General features: G+C 42.5%; 1 protein-coding gene across 1 annotated transcript in view; it reads right to left on the bottom strand.

Moving 5' to 3' along the window:
- LOC112080476 (phospholipid-transporting ATPase ABCA1-like) overlaps positions 1-13,986 on the bottom strand; it is a gene marked incomplete at its 3' end in the record, with an annotated part of 123,181 nt that overhangs the window by 35,911 nt on the left and 73,284 nt on the right. Inside the window, exons 17-18 of the mRNA XM_024146259.1 lie at positions 8,803-8,904; positions 6,978-7,167 (exon numbers count right to left, since the gene is read on the bottom strand). Coding sequence (XP_024002027.1) covers positions 6,978-7,167; positions 8,803-8,904 — 292 coding nt within the window. The remainder of the gene's footprint in view (positions 1-6,977; positions 7,168-8,802; positions 8,905-13,986) is intronic.

Raw genomic sequence — 13,986 nt, 5'->3', positions numbered from 1 at the left:
ATGAGTTCAATTGCCRTGGGGGATACTAACAAAGTATCCGGTTCGGGAAAGTCTTATTCCTGGTCTTAATGCTGGTAATGCTGGTGAGTTTCCGTCGCTCTGATATCCAAAAGTTCTTCCCGGCTGTATGTAATAACACAAAAATGTGACCGTTAGCTGGCTGGCTCCCTAACTAACGTTGCATGTATGWTGTTATTATTCGTATCCCAGAGCTGTTCGCTTTGCTAGTTAAAGCCTAATATTAGCTAGCTAACATCGAACCTGGTTGGTTAGCTCCCAGCAGATTCATGTAGGGTAGTAACGACATGATTTGGCACTATGTTCATTGTTGTTTAACTAGCTAACGTTAGCTGGCTGGCTCYTTAGCTAACGTTACGTGACACGTGTGATCTTACACGTTGTTTACCTAGCTAGGTTCATTGTTTACCTAGCTATCTATGTAAATGTCTWAAGCTAAAGTGTACAAAACCCGTTGAATATGGCCGGTGTCAGTAAACATCGGCAAAAAAGAGTAATGAAATTGTTGCCAGCAGAGCAATTTAGGCTGTTTTCATGTTATCCAAAGGTAAACAAATCATCGGCCTGAGTGTCAAGTGTGCGTTCTGAACACTCCGAGAACGAAATGAGATGGGTGGGGCAAAAGCTTAAGAGGGTGTGAACAATGCTGAATGGGTGTAGACAAAGTGGAGCTCTTCACAAGATACCAAAACATTCAAAGGCCATTTTCTCAAAAGTGAGTTCACAAGTTTATCAACTTTCAAAGCAGAATTACTTTCCCATTGTTCCTCAAAAATGCTTGATGACATACCCTTTTATAGCTCTGAGTCTCTACTTGTATCCAATGTAAAAACACCATTTCAAATGTTTCTACATAAGACCAAATCCAAGTGGTGAGTCACACATTTGCTGGGCTAATAATGTGACCAGCTAGACCATACTGGTCAACCAGCATAACCAGCTAGACCATGCTGGTAAGACCAACATGACCATGCTGGTCAGACTTGCTTGACCAGCATCCAACCAGCACTGACCAGCACAGACCAGCATGGATCAGCATACACCAGCTTGATCCCTGGCTGCACTAGTGTTTTGTGCACTAAGGTTCCTTCTTTCATTCAGAATAGTTTGTGCAAAGGTTTGTTCAAGGGTTGTTTAGCTTCATTTTGAAGGCTTGCTAAAGCATATGTCAATGAATTGGGATATAAGCATTTTCAAGAACTCTACTCACATAAGTGGTGAATGAAGAAAATATGCACAACTTAAAAGATGTATTTGATAGATAAGGGTGGCAAGGATATGCAACAGTAGCTGAGTAGAGTTTCCTGATGATAAAGACATCAAACGTAATACTCAGAGCGCCGTGGCTTTATCAATTCCTTTGCACGCATGAAGGCCTTTTAATTTGTTACGGTTAAATATCGCCAGCCAACGAGTGCCAAAACATGAGAATTGATAATAGGCTTACTATTGCATGCCATTTCCATGGAAACGTAGATTTCAATCTCTCTCTCTCTCTCTCTCTCTCTCTCTTTGTGTGTGGTTCTGTTGTCTCTATGTGTGTGTGTGTGTGTGTGTGTGTGTGTGTGTGTGTGTGTGTGTGTGTGTGTGTGTGTGTGTGTGTGTGTGTGTGTGTGTGTGTGTGTGTGTTTTCAAGGGCATATTGGGAGGATAGCAGGGATAAAAGATAAAAGAAATCTACTCCAAAGCCTGTACGTATGTCAATGGTTTAATTCAATACTAGCTTCTTTTTTTTTAGGTCAAAGGGAATATATTCTCCCAATGTTCTGGGTTTCTGTTGGTGGTTCGGCCAAAGAGCCACATCAATTCAAGCCACCCCTTTTCAGGACCATGGAGCACAGGTAAGCAATCTAAAGCACTCATTGTTTAATAAATGAACACTGAGTTGGTGTGTGTGTGTGTGTGTGTGTGTGTGTGCATGTGGGTGCGTGCGTTCGTGTGTGGTGTCTGTGTGTGTGCATAGGGTGCGTCAGTTCGTATGTGTGCTGGGTTGGGCATCATCTCACGACTAGTGCACCTGTCTTTATATGTTTCATGTACGTACCTATTGTCTCCCATTTCTCTGAAGGGAGGAGTGGCACAAAGAGACAGTCAAATAAAAATACTGTGATTTTAAAGAAGGGAGGGAAATAATAGACAAAGGAGAGAGAGAGAGACACTGGCTGCCGTGAAAAAAAACCTGAATGTATCCAACAGCACCTTTTAATGGGACACCTTGACAGGCTTGTCGAGATCCGGAACATCCAGGTGTCAGAATAAGACAGGTCACGGAAATGGTACTCCTTTTGTCCGAATGTCTCGGCAAGCATCCCCATCCCATAATACCTGTTCTCCAACCCTCACTTCAAAACGGCCCCGTCTTGTCTGGCTTGTCACAAGAGGGGGGGCACAGCGAGGCTTGCGCACAAGCTCAACGAGGCATTACATATCCGACAAGGCCAGACGTTATGTGATAGTCCAGTCCATCACTCTAAAGGAGCTTTTGGAAGGAGGGGGAAGAAATGAGGTCTGGGGATGAGCAGAGCATCATCTCAACGGGTCGTTTCGCCAAACAGCATGGGCTCAGGTTAGGGGAAGTCATTGGCTTTCAAAGCCCTCTCACTGTCTGTCTGAGAGGGCTCAGCACACACGTGTATACACATACAGTGCTAACACACACACACACACGTAATCCCATGCATAGGTACTGTATGCATACATAATGCACACTTTGAGCAAGGCATTTAACCCCTAACCTGCTTCAGGGGCCTGCTCTGTGCCGCTTACCATGTGCCGCTTCCAGCTTTTTGGTGCGTGTTGTGTTTGTGTTTGTGAGAGTGTGTGTGTGTTTGTGTGTGTTGTGTGTGTGTGTTGTGGTGGTGTGTGTGTGTGTGTGTTGTGGTGTGTGTGTGTGGGTTGTGTGTGTGTGTGTGTGTGTGTGTGTGTGTGTCACAGGTGTGACTAATTGCCCATTCATTCAGTTAACGCATCAAGCATTTTCATTGTACAATTGAACTGATTATGAAATTTCAATGTGTGTATTTAAACCCCCCTCTTTTTTATGTTCTAGGCGTCTGCCCACAGGAAGTGAATGTAGTCCGGAGGCATGGTGGAGCCTGGTGTGCAGAGAGCTAATGGCATTGTTTGTTGAGAGCACGTAGATAACGTAGTTGTTTGAGCTGTGGAGAACCTGAGAAAATGGACACATGTCTCCAGGGCCACATCCGGTGCACCTTTCTGTCTGGTTTGTTGATGTTGGTATTTTAAACTATTCATTGGCTAAAAGCAAACTGTGGAATGGAACATGTGAGATGTACCCTACCTGAGCCACATGTCCTCTTAAATATGTTGTTTTGTTTAAAACTGTTGTTTAGTCTCTACTTCACTCTGCCTGCTCAGCCCAGATCCAAAAGAACCTGTCACTTTTCCACCACATAGATGTGTGTGTGTGGTGTCCGGGGGTAGATTATAATGAAGCAAGGACAATAAAATATTTTTTAAAGAAAATATGCATGAAATAGTTTCTTGTTTTTTCTCTTGAAAAGCCAACAGTTCCTCTTTGCCAAGACTTTGTCAAACATCCCAATTAGCCATCTTACAAGAATAAGGCTTTACAGTCAAACATCTCAATTTTCATTCCAAGATGATGCGATACTTCAGAACAAGATGCCAAGCAGAATAAAAACTCACCTCCCACACCAGCTACAGAGAACCAAATMATCTCATATTTCTCAGACTGTGCTTTTCGATACTTGTTTGCAAACTGGGTAAGTACTACATCCGTCTCTCTGACATTTAACTTCCTCTGAGGGGAAAAAAACTGAGGAACAGTCGCTGTCGAAAAGCCAACGCATTGGCACCGCACCTTCGCTTAGCGCTGCTGGCTTAAAGTGTCACTCCTTACACCTCTGTCACGGTTGATGTCAATTCATACATCTACCGTATTTGATTTCTCACCCTTTTTTCTATTTTGATCAACTGCTGAATTTACCATCCAGGTGGGTGATGAACTATGTCGACCACTCAACACCGGCTGTAACCACCCATCAAATCAACCACCAGAGCCTCCCCACCAGTACTGTGTTGATGCTCCCTCTCAAGGAGTACATATTATCTCTCCCAGCTGGTATATGGACAGGCACATGATGCAGCTGGCAATACAAAGTCCCAGAATCACGTGAAGGTCATGTCTGCCACATCCAGAGAGGTTATCTGTCGATGTTTGTGTCTTGAAAAGCATGACTGAAAGAATTGGTTTTAGTTTTTGTATGCAAATGTGGGATATTGACTTTCGATTCACATGTTCCCAAGCCACCAGGGAAAAAAGTCAAATAATCAGTCAATTAAATCACTGGGTACTGTATAACAAAATGTTGCTTTTAGTGGTTTTGATCGTTTGCGGCATAACTTTATAGGTTATTATAACTTGTGTGCGTAAGTATAACCAGGAGTGATTTCATGAACTTCTTTAAATCAGGCCTAATTTAATTAACTGGTGTTTGTCATTTCAATTCAACCTTTTGCTAGAGTGCAACATATTTTCTTATAACATTGTTTGTTTCCTGAAACCCAATAGAACAGCAAAAGCTCATCTCAAGACATGAATGATTGTTAACAAGCCAAGCATGAACCACCCTAGACAGTAACAAAAAGCATTATGTCTGTCTACCTATTTCCCTCTATATTGGACTTTTATCTATCAGTCTATGGTGGGTACATTACCAAGAGCACTTGGCTCACTCAGACTCTCATCTCTCTCTCTCTCTCTTTCATCTCACATACCTTAAATAATAATCCAGAATGCACCCACTGAGAACACACRTTGAGTAAACACCAAAAGCCATTTCCAATAAAAGCTACAATGCACCAGTTCCTGTCCATCAATTTTCTATCTTTTTCAAAATCATTCATGGTATTGGAGTATTAGAATGGTATTTCCTATTCAAGTCAATGTTTTTTGATGTGGATTCTGTTCGATTATATAGATTTAAGTTGTATGTTAAACATCATAGCATAGTTGAAAGATATATGGTGTGTAGAAATTCGAAGAGGGTGGCCAGCAGCGATAGGTGGAATGGGCTGAGGGAAGCTGAGGGTTGGGATGTGGAATTGGAGACAAGTGGGATGGAGTTGCTGGGCGGGGCATAGAATGACGGTCAAAAAATTAAGTCAAAATAAAACAATACAAAAAGTACATTTGAATAAAACTGAGTGGCAACATTGTTACATCTAATGCTTGTTTGCCTGAGGCTGATGCCGCGCAGGTGTTTGTATGCGCGTACACATGCATATACACACKCTCTCATTCAAACGCACACACGTGCACATACACGGACATACACACACATACACACATGTAAATACATACACGCACTCAAACATATTCAGTTGGCCTTGCTGTTATGATTTTTGTTTTCCTTGATGACTTTTGTTTTTTGCATTGTTGTTTTCTATTTTCCTTTGTCTTTTTCCTCTTTTGTTCATTTTGTTGGTGCATGTGGGTGGGGAATATAATTATTATTATTAAAAAAATAAAAATGGGTGGGGAGGGGGATCTCGGATGATTGAGGGGCAGCTCTCGGGGAACTGTGTGTGGGGCGGGGGGGGGGTATTGGAGGGCTGGTGACCTGGTGGTTGAGAGCTTGGGCCGGTGTCTGATATGACGCTGGTTCGGGTCCCCGTTTTTGACCTTGTGGGAGATCTGTTGACGTGCCCTTGAGCAGGGCATTGACACTGGTTGCTTCTGTGGGTCACTCTGGATGGGAGTTTGTTAGATGACTGAATGTAATGTAAATGTTGAGCGGCTTCACTGCAAGTAGATTGCATGTGTTACAATTCAAAAAAAAAWWWATATATATATATATCTTTGATGGAGTGGACCAGCAGCCATATTGAGTGTACCAGTGACACATGCATGATTAGCTTTGTCCATTCTAGTAATTATATTTCTATGATTGGAGAAATCCATTTAGGCCAAAGGAGCCCACTCATTCCTCTCAGCATGCCCGGTGACCAGCGGGGCCACCCACCTCATTGATCCCAGTCAGGTTTAAGACTCATGGTGTCCTGCATTTGGCTATGTATGTTGTTAGGGTAATGGCTTAATAAAACATTGGCTTTGATTTCCAAGAGACACACAGGGAAAACCCAGGCCTTGGACGTTATAGGGGAGGGGTCGGACATCTGCAAGCTCAGCGCTAACCTGCACCCACTCTCCGAGAGGGATTGGCTAAAAGGGATGATCTAAGAGAGGTCAGAGTTCAAAGGATGCCAGAAAAAGAGTAGTGGGACACATTATCTCAACATACATTTTTTTCTTAAGACCAGCCATAAGGCTTTTGAGGAAGACATAAGACAATAGTAACATGGATACAATAAAGCAATGTCTAACTTCAATGGATACATTGTCCCATCTGGACATCAATGTTTAGCTGGATATATACACTATAGCTGACCCTGGTAAAGTAGTTAATATGGTGAATGGTCATAATGTAATATCCTGGTTCTGGATCCATTAGTGAAATTGGATGGATTGATTTGTAAGGTGGAGATATCGAGATATCGAGTAAAGTATATCATCCAGTAAGTATTACCCATTGTAAGGGGATACTTTGGTAAACATGCTTTCACAATAAAAACTTTGGAGGTGAAGAAGATAACTTCAATTTTAGACACCTACATTGCCATTGCAGGACTGTAGATACAGTGCACACTGAATCAACTATGTTACACTTCACCCCCGTTTGACCTCCCCCTCACTGCACCTGGGTCACTGCACCAATTTGACCATCTGGGGTTCGAAGCCTGCTCTTTTAGCTGGCAGAGCTAAAGCTTAAGCATTAGTTCGGGGAGCTAACACAAGTCTTCAGGTCCAACCCAGGTTGCCAGATTAAGCACACATTTCAGGCCAGAGGTCAAGTATTTCTATTGGAAACCATTATTTTACAAGCAGACCTGGGGTTGACAGATTGTGGACTAACCTGAGGGGGAGGCAGCCCCCCGGCTCCAGGTGGGCAATCTGGTAGCATGATAGTCTTTTGAGGAGTGCTGCACTGGCAGTTAGGGGAAGGGTTGGCCATGCTCCAGGTCCCGTTGATTAAGATGTTGTTGATAGAGGGTTCCACTGAGGGAGTGATCCATTTAGAATCAATGGGGACACACGGGAGATTCCTGGAGAAAGGGGGGGGGGGGGGGGGGTGATGGTGGTGGTGATGAAGATGATGATGAAGATGACTAACCATGAAAATCAAAATAGGAAATATCATGCCTTGGCAGGGGATTTCTCAACAGTTATCATCAGAAAGACATAACATTCAAATTCAAGCATGTATACAGTACACATACTTACACAGTTTTAGAATACCTGTTTAGGTCTAACTCTTTCTAAACATAGCGTCGCTCTCTAATGAAAACCTTTTTTTTGTATTGAAAGTTTCACTGTATGCTCGTTAATTTTAATGGGAAAATATGGATTCTTTTTTCCAATTTACTGAAAAATGTCTGTTTTGGAGATGAGAGGTTTTCATTCGTCAGCAACGATAGATCACAAATGACGTTATCAACACAACTACAGCATAGAAGTCTCATTATCTAAAACATGGAGGCACTGTAAGTGTTGTTAGTGTACCAGCTGAAGAGTTAGGGAAGCAGAACAGCTTGATAAAGCATGTTGAACATGATCAGGCTTGACAGAGAGGAGATGGAGCAGATATGGGATATCAGGTTCACTTACTATTGACAACATTATTCCAACCCCCTAACCGTAAAACAAGGCAAATCTGCACAATCCCAACAACACCCCAGAAGGAATGAATGAATATATCAAATAAATTGTGCTAAATAACTTAGAATGATGCCGTAAACGTGTATRGTTTAATCTCAACTATATACCGTACGATACCGTGTATATGCCTTCGGTTGTACGCAATCAATATTTAGAATTTATTCAATGGTTTTCTTCACTGCGTGGATATTGTGTTAGAACATGTAAGAATAAAACGGAATGTAGTTTCTCAAGGAATTATCCTGCATGAGATACGCAACTTCAGATTTGATCAAAACAAAAATGCTTCCAAATCAACCAGATTCAGCTTCAGATTTGGTGAAAACAATATTTGTATCGATTTATTGAGCTAAACAATGTGCCAATGGGGGAGATGTTTGCCKAATTCCATATTGACACCTACCCCCTACCCTGTATGCACTTTTGAGATCTGAAATAATTGGATACGAGTATCTGTCTACGTGCTAKGTGTTGCTTGTCACATGTTGCTCTGTATGCGCTTATTGTCTGTCTGCATTGTCTTTTTAAGTYTTTTTAATAACCTGCCCAGGGACTATGTTCGAAAATTGTTCTAAAACATTCACTTTTACTGAAATTTGGATTAATGTGCATTGTCCCTGCAAAAATAAACATAATAAAGTAAAGTAAAGTAAACAATGTGGGGACATTTGCACCAAGCATATCAGAGGGTAACCATATCCAATTGAATCTCCCTTTCCATTTCCATCTCCACAAATGCAGGGGGGGTCTGGGCTAGCTAGAGGACGATTTGGGCCTATATGGTATACAACTAATAAACACTTGATCAACACTTGATCAAATTTGATMATGTGCTTTGCACCCTTCTCCACTGTTCAAAATTAACAGATATTGGGCGACTTGCTTCACTAGCAGAACTTTATGGACAATCTAGTTATTGCCATCCTGTGCAAGAACATATGAAACAGGAGAAACAATGCAAACAAAACATATGTAGTAACAACATGGAGAGGTGTGTCACAATGGCCGCTGGTCATACTCACGGTATAGGGTTGTTAGCCATGCAGCGAGTCCCAAACCCAGGATTATTCACCAAAGAGTCCACCACTTGAGCAACCTCTGTATTATTTGGCGGTCCATCATTGCTGTAAGGAAATTGGACCTTGTCAGTTAGACTCTAACACTATCCCTTACGGGAGGGCTAATTATCGACATAATCCAAAGCAATCATCTAATCTTTTAATTGCCCGCCATCTTGGACAAATAAAACATCTCCAGTCCCCACAATAACAAACATTTCTCCGACCGCACGCCTCAGTTTGATAAGGAACCAAGTGGTGGGTCTGCCGTTGACTGAAAAACAAAAAATGAAGCATTGCGGCTGTAAGAGCTGAATGTTAGGCAGTCCATGCTCAAAGCAGTTGGATCATGCCCTGACCAAATCAAATCAAAATGTATTTGTCACATGCGCCGATTATGACAGGTGTAGACCTTACCGTAAAATGCTTACCTACAAGCCCTTAACCAACAATGAGTGTTAAGTAAAAAATAGAAAGTAATAAATAGAAAATAGAAAATAAAAGAAACAAATAATTAAACAGCAGCAGTAAAATAACAAGCGAGGCTATATACAGGGGGTACCGGTACAGAGTCAATGTGCGGGGGCACCGGTTAGTCGAGGTAATATGTACAGTAGAGTTAAAGTGACTATGCATTTATTATAAACAGAGAGTAGCAGCGTAAAAGAGGGGTCTGGGTAGCCCTTCGATTAGCTGTTCAGGAGCCTTATGGCTTGTGGGTAGAATACAAAGCCTTTTAGACCTAGACTTAGCACTCCGGTACCGCTTGCCGTGCGGTAGCAGAGAGAACAGTCTATGACTATGGTGGTTGGAGTCTGACCATTTTTAGGGCCTTCCTCTGACACCGCCTGGTATAGCAGTCCTGGATGGCAGGAAGCTTGGCCCCAGTGATGTACTTGACCGTACGCACTACCCTCTGTAGTGCCTTGTGGTCGGAGGCCGAGCAGTCGCCATACCAGGCAGTGACGCAACCAGTCAGGATGCTCTCGATGGTGCAGCTGTAGAACCTTTTGAGGATCTGAGGACCCATGTCAAATCTTTTCAGTCTCCTGAGGGGGAATAGGCTTTGTCGTGCCCTCTTCACGACTGTCAGTGTGTTTGGACCATGATAGACAAATTGGAGTGGGTCTAGGGTTTCTGGGATAATGGTGTTGATGTGAGCCATGGCCAGCCTTTCAAAGCTCTTCATGGCTACAGCCGTGAGTGCTACGTGTCGGTAGTCATTTAAACAGGTTACCTTATTGTTCTTGAGCACAGGGACTATGGTGGTCTGCTTGAAACCTGTTGGTATTACAGACTCAGTCAGGGACTGGTTGAAAATGTCAGTGAAGACACTTGCCAGTTGGTCAGCGCATGCTCGGTGTAGACATGCTGGTAATCCGTCTGGCCCTGTGGCCTTGTGAATGTTGACCTGTTTAAAGGTCTTACTCACATCGGCTATGGAGAGCATGATCACACAGTCGTCCAGAACAGCTAGTGCTCTCATGCATGTTTCGCTGTTGCTTCCCTTGAAGCGAGCATAGAAGTAATTTAGCTCATCTGGTAGGTTTGTGTCACTGGGCAGCTCGCTGCTGTGCTTCCCTTTGTAGTCTGTAATAGTTTGCAAGCCCTGCCACTTCCGACGGGCGTCYGAGCTGGTGTAATAAGATTKAATCTTAGTCCTGTATTGATGCTTTGCCTGTTTGATGGTTCGTCGGAGGGTATAGCGGGATTTATTATAAGCTTCCGGGTTAGAGTCCCACTCCTTGAAAGCGGCATCTCTACCCTTTAGCTCAGTGCGGATGTTGCCTGTAATCCATGGCTTCTGATTGGGATATGTACGTACTGTCACTGTGGGGACAACGTCGTCGATGCACCTATTGATGAAGCCGATGACTGAGGTGGTATACTCCTCAATGCCATTGGATGAATCACAGAACATATTCCAGTCTGTGCTAGCAAAACAGTCCTGTAGCTTAGCATCTCCTTTATCTGACCACTTTCTTATTGACCGAGTCACTGGTGCTTCCTGCTTTAGTTTTTGCTTGTAAGCAGGAATCAGGAGGATAGAATTATGGTCAGATTTGCCAAATGGAGGGTGAGAGAGAGCTTTGTACGCATCTGTGTGTGGAGTAAAGGTGGTCTAGAGTTTTTTTCCCTCTTGTTGCACATTTAACATGCTGGTAGAGATTAGGTAAAACAGATTTGAATTTCCCTGCATTAAAGTCCCCGGCCACTAGGAGCGCCGTCTCTGGATGAGCATTTTTCCTGTTTGCTTATGGCCGTATACAGCTCATTGAGTGCGGTCTTAGTGCCAGCATCGGTCTGCGGTGGTATATAGACAGCTACGAAAAATATAGATGTAAACTCTCTTGGTAAATAGTGTGGTCTACAGCTTATCATGAGATACTCTTGCTCAGGCGAGCAAAACCTTAGACTTCCTTAGATTCGTGCACCAGTGTGTTTACAAATATACACAGGCCATCGCCCCTTGTCTTACCAGAGGCTGCTGTTCTATCCTGCCGAAAAACGTAACACCCGCCAGCTATATGTTAATCATGTCGTCGTTCAGCCACGACTCGGTGAAACATAATATATTACAGTTTTTAAGTCCCGTTGGTAGGATATATACGTCGCGTAGTTCGTCATTATATCGATTGATTGTACGTTGGCTAACAGGACCGATGGTAAAGGTAGATTACCCTCTCGGTGATGGATCCTTACAAGGCACCCGGACCGTCGTCCACGATATCTCCGTCTTTTCCTCCTGCAAATGACAGGGATGAGGCCCTGTCGGGCGTCCGAAGTAAATCCTTCCCATCCAACTCGTTGAAGAAGAAGAATTCCTCCAGTACGGGGTGAGTAATCGCTGCCCTGTCTCAAGAAGCTCTTTTCGGTCATAAGACATGGTGGCAGAAACATTATGTACAAAATAAGTTACAAATAACGTGAAAAAACATACACAATAGCACAATTGGTTACGGGAGCGTAAAACGGCAGCCATCTCCTTCGGCATCATTAGTTCTATCCTGGTGGAACTTTGGGGTTTAAGTTACTGGACTAGATACTGTAATCGGGGGTCATCAAGCACGCCATAGCATTGATTAGGTCACTAAGGTCTTGGCTCACTGAATCAACCAAGATTAGGAGGATGGGTATATTTACAGAGAATTTGGCCAAAAGGAAATTAGATCAACAGGAGTGTATATTGTATTTTTTATTAAAGTAGTGCAAGATACCCAGCTAACATGCAACCGGGATTAGTGTAATGAAGGATGGCAGCGTAATAATTTTATGGCACTGGCATTTTGTTGAGAACATTACATTTCCAAATGAAAACATACCACTTAGCAGGTATGGATGAGAAAAGCTCTTGGATTCTGAATGGAGCAGATGTCAACATAACATAAACTGTGTGTGTGTGTGTGTGTGTGTGTGTGTGTGTGTGGTGTGGTGTGGTGTGTGTGTGTGTGTGGTGTGTGTGATGGTGTGTGTGTGTGTGTGTGTGTGTGTGTGTGTGTGTGTGTGTGTGTGTGTGTGTGTGTGTGTGTGTGTGTGTGTGTGTGTGTGTGTGCACGTGTGCATACAGTATGCTCCATCTGTTTGTTTACATCCGAGCACTCTACGGCACGTATGTGCCTGGAGGGAAAACAGACAGTTTACAAATCAATGTATACACAAACTCTGCTCTTTATCTTGGCTCTAAAAACACAGCATTTCATAAAGATCATAACTAGGGTCCAGCGTGGTCACTGCTGGCCAATGGGATTAGTACAACGTTTATAGGCTCATTTATCTCTCATGAAGGTCAGTCTAAAGTATATAATTTCCTCCGCCATAAGCGAGGAGAGAAATCGAAGTGGTTGATTGCAAAAATGGATTATGCCCAGCCATCTGTTTTACCATTAATGATAGTTGGGAATGTGTCCCAAATAGCACCCTATTCCCTTACAGTGATCTATTTTTGACCAGGGCAGTACACTATATTTGGAATAGGGTGTGATTTGGGACACAAACTGGGATGAACAGTTATTCAAGGTAACAAGACTATTGGGGTGACAAAATGAACACAGAGACACACTGGAACTAATCTTAGGTTTAATCTTGGTTAATGTACTGAAAGAGAAAATCTTACAGTAGTAGTAATAGTCCATTTAGATGCAATGAATTAGAACAAATAATGCAGATCTGAGTGTTGTAATACTAATGTAGCCGACGCCCACTCTCTGAAATAAAATAGGGCTATTTATTGAAGAGGCATAATGCTCTGGCAGGAAATATGTGTTTCCTTGAGTGTAAAATAAAGTGGCTGCTTTCTCGTAAGACTGCCTTGGAAGAAAGAATGGTTTCTCATCATTATTTCGGTTGTATAACCTCCACTCCATGTCAGATGGATTAACTTGAACTTTAAATATCATGGAGTAGGGATCAGATTGCGCATTCAACCCACTCCTTTCAACTCCCCTCTCATCTGAGAGACGCATTGTACGGATATCACATTTTTAAAGAAATTAAGTCTTAAGAATATTTTGTTCATGGGACAAGCCTAATCATGTTTATGTTTGAATCGAAAAGTGTCGTCAATGTTCAACCATACTGTTCAAATACTCCATTATTAAGGGGTATGAAGTTGCATTAAATTGCACAGCATAGACATGATGTTATACATGTTCATTTTAAACATTAGGAGCATAACAATTGCTTTTAAAACCAGTCGTTTTAACCTGTTTTTTTTTGTGCCAAATTTCCAGTGCACGTTTAGTTGACATTGACTATTTCAGCTGGAGCATGTACTTTATACTCTCTCTGTCTGTATAGAACAGGATCAAGCCTCTTGTGGCTTTTCCAGACATCACAAAGGGAAGTGTCTCAAAATAATTCACGGGGAAGGCTATGTGCAGTAATTGACCACAGACAATGCCAGAGAAGAGAAAAAACTTTAGCTTGCTAATGGTGACACATACCAAGGCTAGTTTCTGGTTGTTCTGATGAATACTGCATATTTAATGTGGTGTAACAATTGCAGTTAAGACTCACTGCCTTTAGTCTAACTTCAACTAAGAAGGTGAATCTCTAGACAGTAAAAAAAAATATATATATATATATATATACCTGTGATTTCCATAGCAACATGCTAGAGCCTGATAGTTCTGTCTAAACCGTCCAACT

This window comes from Salvelinus sp. IW2-2015, unplaced genomic scaffold (genome assembly GCF_002910315.2).
Source record: "Salvelinus sp. IW2-2015 unplaced genomic scaffold, ASM291031v2 Un_scaffold16329, whole genome shotgun sequence".
Taxonomy (NCBI): domain Eukaryota; kingdom Metazoa; phylum Chordata; class Actinopteri; order Salmoniformes; family Salmonidae; genus Salvelinus; species Salvelinus sp. IW2-2015.
The sequence above is the reverse complement of the archived record's forward strand: the minus strand, read 5'-3'. Positions and strand labels throughout refer to the sequence as shown.